This window comes from Peromyscus californicus, unplaced genomic scaffold (genome assembly GCF_007827085.1).
Source record: "Peromyscus californicus insignis strain IS unplaced genomic scaffold, ASM782708v3 Scaffold_5__1_contigs__length_169319896, whole genome shotgun sequence".
Taxonomy (NCBI): Eukaryota; Metazoa; Chordata; class Mammalia; order Rodentia; family Cricetidae; genus Peromyscus; species Peromyscus californicus.
In genome coordinates, this window is record NW_026294573.1 from 26,599,968 (window position 1) to 26,614,937 (window position 14,970).

The 14,970-nt window shown below is 48.5% G+C and overlaps 1 protein-coding gene across 2 annotated transcripts in view; it reads left to right on the forward strand.

Moving 5' to 3' along the window:
- The first annotated feature begins 4,262 nt into the window (after positions 1-4,262).
- Positions 4,263-14,970, forward strand: part of CUNH1orf94 (chromosome unknown C1orf94 homolog) — a 43,480-nt gene continuing 32,772 nt past the window's right edge. Inside the window, exon 1 of one of the 2 annotated variants that reach the window (XM_052718592.1) lies at positions 4,263-5,092. In XM_052718592.1, the coding sequence (XP_052574552.1) occupies positions 4,779-5,092 (314 nt within the window). In that variant the 5' untranslated portion in view covers positions 4,263-4,778. Of the gene's footprint in view, positions 5,093-14,769; positions 14,874-14,970 lie in introns of those variants that run through there. The other variant, XM_052718593.1, reaches the window with a different exon arrangement.

Consider the following 14,970-nt stretch of genomic DNA (forward strand, 5'->3'; position numbering starts at 1 on the left):
CACACACACACACACACACACGCACATGCATAAATGCAAAAGTAATCACAGCCTGGTGAGGCTCACTTGATGACTTCCCCAGTTAAAATTCTCTATCGCTTCACTCAGTCCAGAAGCCACAGCTCTGAGATTCCAATAGCATACATTTCAATCTAATCAAAAAGCAAACCAATGCACGGTGCTCTGATGGGCCTCTTCTGTGCCAGGTGTTGTTCTAGCAATTACTACGTGCTAAGCAATTACTTTGTCACAGAACATCTAGCACCAGGTCCATTCTACCCAGCCCTAGAGAGCTGCTTCTCTCTGCTTTCCCAACACTGGGATGGTATGCAAGTACCACTCATTCAGTTCAGGACACAGGGAATGGTGCCACCCACAGTGGATGGATCATCTCACCTCAGCATAATCTATGTTGATTATCTGTCTCAGTTAGGGTTTCTATTGTTGTGAAGAGACACCATTACCATGGCAACTCTTTTTAAAGAAAACATTTCACTGAGGTGGTGGCTGACCGTTACAGAGGTTCAGTCTATTATCACCATGGCAGGGAGCATGTTGGGCATGCAGGCAGACATGGTGCTGGAGAAGCAGCTGAGAGTTCTATATCTTGCAGACAACAGGAAGTCGACTGAAACACTGGGTGGTATCCTGAGCATAGGAAACCTCAAAGCCCATCCCCACAGAGACACACTTCCTCTAACAAGGCCATACTCACTCCAACAAAGCCACACCTCCTAATAGTGCCACTCTCTATGAGATTATGGGGGCCAATTACATTCAAACTTCCACCCTAAGACTCGCTGTGTCACTCCCTTCCCAGGTTCTAGATTAAGTTAAGTTGGCAATTAAAATTGATCGTTACACTTCCGAATGAAGACAAGACTGCTGACGAAATTCAAGTCCTATATCTTGAACTTCTAGCCTCTAGAAATGTTAGAAAGTAAAGTTCTACATTCCAAGCATGTAGTGTGGCAGCCTTCACAAACCAGTACGCCAAAGCACATAGTGCTCCCCTCAGTTTCTGGTCACGACAGACAACTCAGAGCCCAATGAAATCTTACTTTAAACCTAAGTAGTCTCACCGCAGAGTCCATGTCTTGTGGCACGTTCTCTCTGCTATCCAACATGACAATCCCAGACACAGGTGGCTCTTGAGCACTTGAGATGTGCCTAGTGCAGGTGAAGAACGATATTTTTCTATTTTATTTAAATAGGTGAGTGTGTGTGTGTGTGTGTGTGTGCTTATGTGGTGTGTTCCTGTATATAAATATGGAGGCCAAAAGGTCAATACACTGGGTTGCATTGTCCACCACTCTCTTATTTTTTTTTTTTAGACAGGGTCTTTCATTGACCCTGGAGTTCATTGATTCCGCTAGACTGGCTGGCCAGCCATCCCCAGTGTCTCAGCTAAGGTTTCTATTGCTGTGATAAAACACCGTAACTAAAAGAAACTTGGGGACAAAAGGGTTTATTTCAGTTTAGAGTTCCATATCACAGTCCATCAGCAAAGGAAGTTGGGGCAGGAATTCAAGGTATGAACCTGGAGGCAGGAGGCCACTGGGGAGTGCTGCTTACTGACTTAGACTGCCTGGCTTGCTCAGCTTGGTTTTTCACACACCCTAGGACCTCCAGCACAGGGGTTGTACCACCTACAGTGTGCTGGGCCCTCCCACATCAGTCACTAGTTAAGAAAATGCCCCACAGACTTGCCTACAGGCCAGTATTTTTTTTTTTTAAGATTTATTTATTTATTATGTAGACAGAAGAGGGCGCCAGATCTCATTACAGATGGTTGTGAGCCACCATGTGGGTGCTGGGAATTGAACTCAGGACCTCTGGAAGAGCAGTTGGTGCTCTTAACCTCTGAGCCATCTCTCCAGCCCCAGGCCAGTCTTATGGAGGCAGTTTTTCAATGATTCCCTCCTCTCAGATGACTCTAACTTGTGTGGAGCTAACACTAACCTCTCCAGGACACCCAGGGATCCTCCTGTCTCTACCTCCCCAGTGCCAGAGTTACAGGGTATTGCTGCCTTGCTTCTTTATGACGTCGTCGTCGGGGACCTGAAGCCAGGGCAGCCTCATGCTTACAGGACAAGTACTTTATCCACTGAGTCCTCTTCTTTCCAGCCCAAGACCTGAATTTTTAAACTTACGTTAAAATACAATTAAAATTTCAATAACTCCGTGAGGCTGGTGGCATTCATATCAGATGTGGCTTTATGCAGTTTTAAAGACAGCACTTAAGGATTTTTCAGCATCTTGCAGAAGCCTGTGTACTCTAAGAAACCCACCTCTACCTTTGTTCTGTACTCCTGCTTCTTTTACTTTTTTTTTTTTTCTCCTGTCCTTTCTGATTTAGTCCTCCGTGCCTGGTTTCCTGTTCAGGGGAATAGAATGCAGGGGTGTGGGTGGGGGAGCCAGGCTGGCTTTCTGAATCCTGTGGCCTGGGCAGTGCAAGGTCTTGGCACTGCTCTGAGCATGGGTGTTAGCCAACCAAATGCCAAGCGGCACAAACACTGAGTGACATTTTCAGAACTATTAATATTTCATCAGAAGTGATCACTTTTCCTTTAAATACACTCTTAAAAGGTTTTCTACATTCTTAACTATAATTTTATTCAGTCTAGGTCCTCAGAATTTTCCCCAAAGGAGCACATCTTCAATTTCATAATGAAAATCAAAAAGGAATGAAGCTCGGCTTGCAAAACTCAGAGTCAACATTTCCAGGAACTCAGTCCCTCTGTAAAGAGCAAAGCTACGTGGTGGGCACCTACAGTATGCCAGACACTTTATATACAGTATGCCATTAATTTATCTGACATGAATTTATTAAGTACCTACTGTGTGCCAGAAATGTGATGGACTGGCTCACTGTGTAGCTCAGGCTAGCCTGGAACTTGAGATCCTTCTGCCTCAGCCTACCAAATGCTGGGATTACAGGTGTGTGCCACCACCCCCAGCTCAGAAACACAGTCTTCAAAATCGGCTACTTCGCAGCAGCTCTTTGGTCTATCTGTGGTCACTGCTTCTGGCTTTTTGAGTTAATAGTACACCTCCCTCGGTCAGAAGATGGCTCTGAGAAAGGAGTCAGCAGATCTTTCTCCCTCATCTTGCTTCTCCAGCGCCCAGCAGCTTACCTGGTACAGAAAGGTCCGTGAGTAGTGGAGAAAAAGGAAGAAGGATTCAGGTCACACAGCTAAGGAGTATAGTGTCAGTTCATTGAGACTGGCTGCTCCGGGCTGTCTCGATCTGCCTCCATTCTTTCTTCCTCCAACTCCTGCTGGTTCTTCCCAGGGTGAACCCTTGGAGGAGTAACCACGGCTTTGTGGGTGGGGGGTGGGGTGGGGGTGGGGGGAGACCAGGGACTGCCTGGCAAGGTGCTGTGCACGTTTATAAGGAAAAGCTACGGTGGGGGTGGGGACTATCGATCCCTAGTAAAGAGTGAGTGAGCGGAGTTTTGTTTTTGTTTTTTCCACCTCTGCCTGCCTCCATGTCCCAGCGCTGGGATCTGCTTGGGAGCCCAGAGCACTAGATCAGGTCTAGAGTCCGGAGCTTTTGAATTCCAGTCTTCCCTCTTGAACTCTGGACACAACCTTTTAGGACTTGGAGACTCAGTTTCCTCCCACCGTGTATGCGGAATAAAAAGTAGTGCTAAACTCTTTAGCTTGAATAGGATAAGGTTTGAGCTCAGCCCTTGGCATTCGGCAGTTAGGCTTAAAGCCGGAGGACCAAGGGGCAAGTCCCCCACCCTCGCAGGCTCTGAAGTTTGTATTCATTGGTGGGGTAGAGACACTGTTTCACTTTGACTTACTTCAAAAGGGAGGCTTCCCGGGGTCTTCCCAGCTGCACCCCTCCCCCACCCCACCTGAGATCCTTGGGTACGAACGCCCGGCCCGTGCCCCCGCGCACCCAGCGGCCGAGCCGTTGCGCTTGAACCCACAGAAAGAATCCCAGCTCTCGACGGCAGGGGTGTGGGAGCTACTCGGCACGCAAATCTGCTGGCCCCCGCCCAGGCCCGCCCTGCCCAATCGGCGCCGTTTTAAGGGTTGGGACCCCTGCGGTGCTGGGTCGCCGCTCTGCGCAGAGGCGCCACAGGTGTCCGCTGGGGACCTGGGCCAGGCTGACAGCCAGCACAACACCGCTTTGAAGATTTCTTTCTAGGGAGGCAGAGCAGCAGCAGCAGAGAGAGAGGGACGAAAGGGGGCAGCCGGGAGAGCTACAGCCAGGACCTGCGGTGGGCGGGGGGGCCGTTAGCCCTCGGTGTGCACCGGATCTCTGGGAAGGTGGGAGGTGACAGTCCCATGGCCTGCCCCCACCCAGTCTAGTACAGTGCCCAGCCCTTACTCAACCCTCTTGGTGGCTTGACAGGCGAGAATGGGCTGAGCCTCAGGCCCTGAAAGGTGTCACAGGGGTGTCGCGACGGGGGAGTGCCGGGTTCTGTGGGGAGAGCCAGTCCTCCCCTCCAGCCGTTCCCAGATGTCATTCTGCCCGCCCAGGCGCTTGGTTCCTGAGTTCCGGGGCATTCCACGGTTACTAAGTTACTGGTTTTTGTTGACTTTCAAATATTTTCTTCTAAGGGAGAGGGGGAGGGGGGCAAAAGTCAGGAAAGAGCAAATAAAAGCAAGTCAACATAAGACCCCCCTCCCCAAAAGAAAGTTGCCCCCTACTCCTCATCCTTACCCAAACCAAAGGCCTCTGAAACCCACCCCTTGGCTGCAGCAACAGCCAGCCAGAACTGACTACTTCCCAGGCCCAGTCCTCAGCTCCTTTTCTGGTGAATGAGGGCTGGTGGTGGACAGTCCCTTTGTCTCCCAGCCCTGGGTGGACAAAGGGGCTTCCGGAAAGAGAGAAAGAGGATGGCTAGTGGAAATGGGCTCCCTCCATCCTCGGCCCTGGTGGCCAAGCGTCCCTCCGCCCTGGGGCCATTCCCCAGATATGTCTGGATCCACCAGGACACACCCCAGGATAGCCTAGACAAGATTTGCCATGACATCTGGAAGAGAGTTCAGGGCTTGCCGGAGTCCCTGCAGCCCAGGACCTCGCTGGAGAAACTCTCCGCACCAATGACTGCGACTGTCAGCTTCCAAGAAGAGTAAGTAGTACCCTGTTTGGTTGATTATCAAGGAATAAAGGGAGGGGGAATGCAGTCTGACTTCGGGTTGAACGATCTGGCCCGGTGTTAAGCTCTACATACATGTTCTCCATCCCCATAATCCTTAGTATGGGCAGTTTGGAGGAGGGAGCTGGCCAAGGTCCTGAAGTTTCAGCGCGAGGGAAGAGACCTTTACTGGCAGCTTCTTTCCAGCTGCTAAGGAGACATTTCTCATTCTAAAAGCAACTAAGATGAAGATCTGGGGTCCTTACAAGAGCATTTTTACCAAGATTAGGGGTTAGATCACTGTCTTCAGAGGCAACTGGATGATCTTTCCCCTCTCGCAGGAAAAGTTCAGGCATTGGCACAGATGAGTCTGGTGGTTGGAAACCACATCTGGAATCCCCTAATACAGAAAGCAGCTGTCCCATTCAGCATCCACAGAGCTACTGCAAGAGCGCACATCAAAATATTTACTGGGAAGGCATTGACATATTCAGAGGACATAATAGAAAATTAAAGTGCGGGAAGATGGCTGTAAATAGCCAGTTTCCGGGATGGGAAATCCCATGTCTGGGAAACACAGAGCTAAGTGTTTCTGTACTAGGAAAAAGTTGAGGAGATATTGTTGGGGCTGGATATTGGAAAAGCCAGGGAGGGGCAGAGAGGAAGAAGGGATCTCATTAGGAAAGGAGTGCATCCGCTGCAGTGATTAATGTCACTGCTGAGTACTCTTTCAAGGCTCTGCATCTTCAAAGTGGGCTGTGAGTGTTAATTAATCCTCCCAGCATCCCTATGAAACAGGTATTAGTGTCCCCATTTTACAGATGGATTAAGTGTTAATAATTAAGTGCTAATTAAAGACTAAGTGATAATTAAGTGTTGTCTGCCCCCAACACATGCTCCAACTCGGTTCAGAGATGGGGGAACCACTCAGGCATTTATCGGCTGCCTCAGGTTTCAGGGCTCTCTAAGCGATAGCTTAGAGGGAAAGCGAAGGAGAGCAGATGCTCAGGTCTGCAGTCCCTTTGCAAGCTCCTTTGCTCGATGCAGATGAAGGTAGGAGGCATGCTGGCTGCTTCTGCCTCCTCTGCCCTGTGCTCAGCGGGACCCGACTCGGATGGAAATGGCCTTTCTATAGCCAGAATCCTGTGGCTAGTCTGTTGAGTGGCACTGAGCTCCTCCGTCCTGTTCATTGCCATCTGCTCTGGGGCAGCGCCTTGGCACAGGAAACCTTGGGGCTGTACTCAGCTCTCTCAGTGGCCAAGGAGCTGATTGTCCACTTTCTGGATCAAAGGTCAGCAGCAATTTCCAGTAGATAGCCCCTTCTCTGCCAGGTCACACCAAATTCATGGAGACAGACTCTGCGTCCAGTCCACACTTGGCCGGAAATTGAACTGGCCTACCTTTGGCCGGCTGATTCACTCCATTTGGCCTTGATTTCCTCATCTGCAAATTGAGGATGATGTGTCCTGCCTTGTCCAACTCAGAGTCGATAACGAGGGTCGAATGTGATGGGAAACAAAGAAATGAAAGATGCATTTTACAAGCAAGGCTGCCTTAATGTGTAATTCATCGAGCTTGGGGTGTGGGAGGGTTACCACTGTTAGCTTTCATCTAGAGTTCTCATGTGGTGCTCCAAGACCCGAGGATCCTTCAGATGGCCACACTGGAGTCAAGTGGGCCGTTTGCCGGGCCCCACACAGGCCCCAGCCAGAGCTGTTCTGGCTTTTGTTGGTTTTGCTAACTGGAGTTCTAAGTCTGGTTGCATTTGAATGAGTTCAGAGAGTGAGAGGAGACCTGAGGAACCACCGACTTAGATGAAGAAACCACAACACAATTGTGTGGCTGTCCACCCGGCAGAACACAGTGAATGAACGCTTCTTGAAATGAAGGACAGCCATGCTGCTGGAGTCAGACAACCAGGTTCAGCCCTGTGCCGGCTACAGAACCTGTGACTCTATGATGGATCTGAGCTATGGTCTACTCATCTGCCAAGTGGGGGCGATGGCAGGGGTTGCTGGAGGTGACAACTCAGAATTGTTCAATGGTCCTGCTAGGAATTAGGATGGATAAATCCCTTCTAATAACAAGAGTTATAATTTCTGTTAAACCTTGTAATTTTTGCAGGAGTAGGTACCTTTTCAAACTCATTTTGTTTTCACCATACAGATTTGCAAACCCCTAAAATAAATTAGGGCATTGAGAGCCTATAGTTCTAAATTTCTATGATTATCAAACTATGCCATTCTTGTCTCAGTTGCTACCCCCCCCCACACTTTTAAATGAAATTTATTCTCATTTATTTGTTATCTTGAGACAGGATCTCACTATGAACCCAGACTGGCCTGGAAGCCATTATACATCCCAGGATGAACTCAAACTCACAGCCTCCCAGATCTTGAAATACTTTGGTACAGAGGAGTAGGCTGAGGGTTGAAGAAGTTCCTTTCTTTGCCTGAGGTCTGAGGTTCTACTCTTAAGAAAGAGTAGAATTTCAGAAATGAAGTACTGGACCACCTTGGCCTAGCTGTGACCAGGGTGGTCATCTTCCCCCTAGAACATGAGGCATCTCTGCACAGTGACATTACCTGGGAACCCCATGTTCTGAGTGATCATGGGTAGACTTTAAAACTAGAGAGCACACCAGGGTGTTCAGGCCATGAGACACCCACCTATCAAACTTTTCCCTGCCTAATCGGTAGAGTGTGGTTAGGTAGTGTCTCTTTTCAGATTGGCTAAGCAAGTTCTTGGTAGTATCTCTTTTCAGGATAGCTAGGCAAGTTCTTGAATCTTGTTATTCACAAACTTCAAAAGTTTTTAAATTATTTGTGTGTATGTCTGTGCACCACATGTGTGCCTGGTACCCTAAGAGACCAGAAGAGGGCATTGGTCGCCTCAATCTGGAGTTACAGACAGTTGTGAACTGCGATGTGGGTACTGCAGATGGAAGCTGGGTCCTCTCGAAGAATACCCGGTGCTCTTCACCACTGAGCCATCTCTCTAGATCCCAAAAGAAGTTTCTTGACCCTGTCCCTAAATGTCTCAGAAACCTTGACACGAGGTCTTGGAGGCCATCCTGAGCTGCCTGAGTCACTTCCGTGATGTCCTTGCCAAGCAGTCGTTCACACCCTCTCTCAGATGGAGGAGTGCCATGCCTGAAGCTGTCAACTCTCTCAAAGGGGCTTGGCTTCCCTAGAGCTGAAATTTGTTCCCAACAAACTAAGTGATCGGTATTCTGTTCTTGGGGCTCCTGAATTACTCTCTCCTGTCTCTGTAATGCTTTAGATGGTAAAAGACAACAGCAGACCCCTCCCAGGACTTTTTGGCTTTGCAAGATGAATACCCCTAGTTTTCTTTTACTCTTTAACTGACTCGTATATTGGCTTCCTGTTCGTGCTCATGGCAATGGGGTCCCCAGAACCAAGTGCAGATATGTGGCTGGTATCCCTGCTTGCTGCATTATATATTCCTGTTAGTGATGATTGGCACCACAGTCACATTCCTTTTCATGCTGTGTTTGCTCTATAGTCACATAGAAGTTCCTTGACTCAACCAATGTTTATCAAGTAGCTACTGTGTGCCCAGTGCAGTGCTAAGTGATGGGGGACAAATCTTTTGAGTCAGATAAAATAACAGAAAATAAGTAAAATTTAAACCAAAAAAAAATCTATGATAACTTCAAAATGTGAAGGTCTTCTCATTGGAGACCAGTGATAAGCACGTAAAAGAGGTGAGATGATATCAGAGAGCAACAAGTGCGGCGGTGGAAGCAACATCCGACAAAGAAACAGCAAGAGACCCGTTCATCTGAATGTAGATGCCTGGGAGCTGAGTCTCCGATTCCAGTAAGCAGCTGGTAGTCTGACAATCCTGGAGGAAGCATCTAGGTGGAGGTCAGGAGATACAGCAAGCTCAAGGCCCCTGAGAGGATGATATGAGCTCTGGGAAAGAGAGTGTGGCTGGAAGGTCCTGAGGGATGGGGACATAGTGCCAGTTGACACCCAAGTCGGGCTGGTGAGGTCTTAAGAGACCTCCAAGTGTCACTGCATAGAGCTGAGGTCTAGTGCATATGTGGTGGCACACTCTGGGATGTCTTCAGAGATCCCTTCAGTTTCTGCACAGGGATGGCTCAGGGTGTGTGAGAGAAGTCAGAGGTCTCAGGAAGATGCTACAGTAGACCAGTTGAGGCCCACACGGGATAGTCTTTGGACCACGGTGACTGTACCACACACCCTAAGCTACGGGATGGAAGGAGTAGAGGGTTCCATGTGCAGCATGAGGGATCCAGGGACCCTGATGATGGCTTGGGCACACCGAGACAAAGAGGTGGAATGCAGGGTTTTTACCTTGGGGTTGAACAATGGTGTCATTTAAAGAGGTGGGGGAAGAGGTGGGGAGAAATGGGTTTTGGCAAGAAATCAATAGTTCTGTCTAGAGTCAATTAAACTCCAGAATCCTACTCAGTTATCTTTTAATTAGTCTTAAATTTGGGCTTAGAGAATTGTGGCAAGCCACTTACTGACTCATATTCCAGGATTACATATTCATTCATTCGCCACAGCATCACTAATAAAATTCCTCAGCCTCAGAATGGGGGCTTTGGGTTTTCTCTTGACTCCATTGCTCTGACTATAGAACAGTACTTGTTCGTTCATTTCTGTTTTGATTCCTTCAATGAATGCTTAGCCTTCTGTAGATGAGGCCCGAGTGCTGGGCCACAGGGATACAGGGCTAAGAAGGGAAAAAACCTCTTCCCTTGAAGAGTTGCCAGTCCAGTGAATAGGGTGGGGCACAGACCCATCAGACAGCAGCAATATCCAGGAAGCATTTAGTGTGCACTTAACTGTTTTCAATCTAATGTGTTGGTGAAACATTGTTCTGTGACAGAAAGAGGAGACAGGCCCTGACATCTTTCATGGAGCTTCAGTGTCTTGCAAAGGACAATGGGTGATGTAAGACAATAAGCATGCTAATGAGGGAGCACATGATTAAGACTTAGAGAAGGCTTTCGAGATAGATTGGGCACCCTGCACTGTGACTGTAGCAGATGATGTGGGTACAGTTCCATGGTAGGAGATGGTGTCATAATTAACAGTAGCTTTACTGTCAAGGCTTCTCAAATTAAATGTGTCCCTGGTCTTGAGGATGGAGAAGCAGAGCTTGTGGAAAGAATCCAGCAAGTTTAGGGAAGGATGGGAGCTTCCTAAGGATGGAGTGTACTGTGAGAGAGAAAGGGAGTGGGAAAGTGATCCTGTGACCAGCCTCCTTGACTGCTTCCAGACCCTCCCTGGGTACGTGAGCTTGTCAAATCGGGTTGAACCTGGTTTGCAGAGGTCAAAGGCTTTGCTGAGGGCCCTGTGAAGTCCAGCAGAAAGATAAGTCTGCAGGGAGAAATCTGTATTAAGCATTCAAAGTGCAAGCAAAACCAAAAGCACCATCAGAAGGAGCCCAGCAGCCTGGTGCTTTGAGCTGCTGACTCCCACTTGTTCCAGTAGGACCCTTGCTCAAGCCGATCTACACAGGGTAAGCCAGAAAGACTTGAGAAGCCAAGGCACTCACTGCCTTGTTTGAATGACTCTCCCAACAGGGCAATTCTTTCTACTATCGTTATTAAGCAATTGAGTGGATTTACTTTGCTAGAGAAATCGCTTCAGACACACATTGTCTTTGACTATTACCTTGAAAGCATGGAGCCTGGAGATGAGAGTAAAACTAACAAGATCCACACACGGAGAGCCGTCCTGACACATGCCTCCCATTCCAGGCAGTTCTGGGCATCTTTGCTATCTAAAGTGAAAAGCCATGCTTTCTTCCTCTCCAGGAGACAACACCTCCTTGAGAGTCTGGGGAAGGCAGTTGGGCCCCCTGCTGCTGGAACACATATTCCCAGGTCTCTCAATAGTTGGAGAATGATGTCAGGGACCCTGTGGGCTGCAGGTTGGGATCCATAAAGAGGTGTGCCTCCCTCCTGAGCCCCCCTATTCCAGGTCTCAGAATATGTCCACCCCCACAATGTTGACATTGTGCCGCCCCCCACCCTTGCTTGTCCCATGAACCAAGCACATGACATTCAACATCCAAACAAAACAAAACTGGGAATGAGCCGGGGCAGGGCAGCCTGTTGCTTTGCACTGAAGTTCATTTGTTCCAGGAGATCCTTGCTTACAGCAGTCTTCCACACAGGGCAAGCCAGAGAGACCTGGGAAACCAAGGAGCTGCCTTGTTTGAACAACTCTTCCAACAGGGCAATTCTTTCTACCGCTGTTATTAAGTAGTTGCACGAACTGGGGATCCAGAGGCTCCAGAGCTCCTGGCCTTTCTCTTCCAGCTCCTTCCATCTTGGCCTTTGAGTCATCGCTTCCTCATTTTTGTCGGTTTTTTTTGCCACTGCTGTTCTTGTACGTTTGCTTCCTCTCCCTGCAAGAGGTCCTCCACCCTTCCCCCCACCCGCGTGGCCCCTCCTCCCCCGGCTTCATCCTCCTGAAGCTTGTCAACAGCCCTGCCGGAACATCTCACATTGGCCTCTGTTCTTTTGGCTTGGCCGTCGGGAGTCTGTGTAGTAACTCTGTGTAGTATCTCTAGGCACACATGTTGCTGTCCTCTTTCAGTGTTCTGTAATCTAAGAAGAGCACCAGCAGGCATGCAATGGCCTTGCCTCTACTCAGGCTACTCAACTATCGGGAATGCTCTTCTCCTGCTTATCTGTTGAATTCCAACCTGGTCTTAGAAACGGGAGGTAGTATACCATTCTCTATCACCTCACCCTGTCTCTCTGATTCTGGGGATTAAACTGGGGACCTGGAAAGTATACTATCCCTAAGCTTCCCCCCCTTGCTCCCATCTGAAAAATGGAGAAAGGCTATAGTCACTACCCCCAAAGGTTGTGTTGATGGAGTAATGAATGTGATGCCAATGGCACCTGGAATAAGATACAAAGCTCCATGTTCCTCATTGTCATCATTATCACTGCCCTCACCATCATCACAACACCACCATAACCATCGTCATCATCATTACCATTGCCATCATTATCATTGTCACGGCTGTTACTATCATCAACCATCATGATCGTCATCATTGTTATCAGCAGCAGCAGCACAATCCTTACCAGTATCATATCATCACCACTATCAGCATCAGCACCCTCATTGTCATCATCATCACCCTCCTGGCTGTTACCATCATCACCATTGTTATCACCAGCACGACCATCACCATCATCGTCATCATCATCACTAATCACACCACCATCAACATTGTCACTACTGTCACCATCATCATCACCATTATCCCAATTATTGTCGACATCATCACTATCAGCATTATCATCACACCACCATCATCATCACACCACCATCATTGTTGCCATCACGATTACCATTCCTCCTCCTCCTCACCACCACCATCATCACCTTCGCCATCAATGCTGATGTTAGCAAAGATGAAATGACGGCACAAGAGTACAGGGTGGAGAGGAGGTTTGACGTCTCATGAATTAAGCTGAAGGAAACTACTCAAGCAAGGGAGAGAGATTCTCAGAAGCCAGAGACTTTTGTAACTTCTATTATCTAACAAGAGAAAGCAGAAGCGATTACCACAAAAGACAAATGCGTCCCTGGCACCAGGGGCAGGGTGGTGTAGTCTTTATAAAAGTCTTTATAACAGATTGAAGAACCAAATTAGAGCCAGTACTCTTATTGCCTGTTGGCCAGAAGCATGCCTGTCAGCTTCGTCCTAATATGGGAGTCTTGATGTTCTGATGAGGTGATGGTCACCTGACGCATATTGTACACTGCCTTGTCGCAGTGGTCCCCTCTAGCACCGCACTGTGGGGTTCCTTAAGGACAGGGGTTATGTCTTACTCATCTCTGTCTCTCCAGTGTCCAGCCAAGTTCCTGGCACTTCATGATTATGCAGTATGTATGAATGAGGGAGGAAGTGAATGATGGATGAGCTATTAAAATGCCACCTTGAGAAGAGTGAGGCCTAGAGGTGGCTAGGATCCAAGCAAAGGGTCACAGCCATCAGAGAGAGCATTGAGGCATGTAGGGAGAGAATATCAAGCAAACCAAGACAGGGCAGGTTTTGTCCTTCTGCCTTAGGCTACATAAAAGGGAGCTTGCATGTTCTTGAGCAGCTTGTATGTGCGAGGGCTTCAGAAGTCAATGTATGCTTATTTCTTTTTCCGAGCAACCTTTCCATGTAGATGGCCACTATTACTCTCATTTTGTGACTGGGATGATGCTGGAGGTCAGGTTAGGCAACCTGGCCAGCTGGAAGGGAGCTGAGATAAGCTAGGAATCCTGAAGGGCCTTCAGTACCTGAGCTCACTGGACAGCAGACACCCTTCCCAGCAGACTTCTGTGCCTGCTTAACACCAGGAGCCATGAGCAGGGAAGGAAGATGGATCATGATTAACGTCCCACTTCCCGCTTCCTGCTTCCCGTGTCCCCCTTTGTAATTTAATTTTATGGTTTCAGGAGCTATGTCGCAGGTTGTGGGAGCCTGCAGAGATGGGCCACCAGTGGTTTGGTTTAATCCCCTTTTTAATATCTTTGTTGCAACGCTCTTTCCAATTCAGCTCCCAAGTCACATTAAAAAAATACCTCTTCCTTGGGGTAAGCCTTCCCTTATTAAACAGATTCAAATGAAAAGTTTTAAAGATAATTTGAACAATAAGAATCACTCGGTAGCTCCCAGCCGAAGCTCCTTTATTGCTGTATTTATTCCCAGCATTTCCTGTCTCATTCCCCAGCTCACTGAGTCCCTCATTCTCCAAACCCAGCTCTCTCAGGCCTCGGCCCCTCTCAACACTTGTTCCCCTCGGAAGGACTCAAGGAAGGGGCGTGGTGTGGAGGGGCGTGTCTCACTTCCACTTGCTGATGGCTGATAGCCCCAGGACTGCTGTAAAGAGTCTAGAGAAAAAGTCATACATCCAGACTGTGTCTAAGAAGGAAGACCCACTAAAAATGTTTATACTTGAGACCACACCCCAGTGCCCTGGAACCTGCAATAGAAACCAGTGTTCTACCGCTCTTAGACACTTCCAGAGCACTCTAGGGGTCAAAGGTGAGAAATCCCAGGCTGACAGGGTGAGAAATCTCAGGATGATGGGTTGAGAAGGAGGAGTTTCAAAGAAAAGCACGGGAGGCAAGAAGGAGGCTGATATTTACTGAGTCCACCATGCGTTACTGGGACGTTCTTGGAAATGGACTCCTCTATGTGTGAAGACCTTTGCTGAGAAATGTGATAAACAGGCTTGGCATGCTGGGGGCAGAGCGATTTTATAGTGTTGCTTACCTTTGACCGGGATGGTGTCACCATCCTGTCCCCACTTAGCAGCTGAAGAAATGAGGTCTCAATGATTTTACACCTTGGGCAGCCCTGGTGATGTGGGGCTCAGGCTATGTATGAACCTGGCCTGCGGGACTCCAGAGGCTGCCACCAGGTCTGACTCTCCGGCTCACCCTGCTGCCTCTGAGTCAGAAGTGCTAACATTTGCATAGTGCTCCTTACAATTTACCAAGCGCTTTGGAATTCATCGTCTCACTTAATCCTGCTGAGGCCTGGAGAGAGGAGGAGGACTGGTGGGGAGAGGGGGTGCTGGGAGACCAAAGCTTTTTCAAGACCCTCCTTTTACCCCAGACTCATTACCAGAAAAGTAATAGCTGGCAGCTCAGCAGGGTTCCAACCTTGGGGACATAGGTTGCCTAGATGACTACTGGACACCACCTCTAAAGAGAGAAGTGGTCCGGGTCTCTTCTTGGTGGCCAGAGAGGTAGACTCAACCTTGGTTTGTAAGCAAGAGGTTACCATGTGTGTGTGTGTGGGGGGGGGGGCTTTGGGGTACATGTATGTATACATGGCTTTGGTGT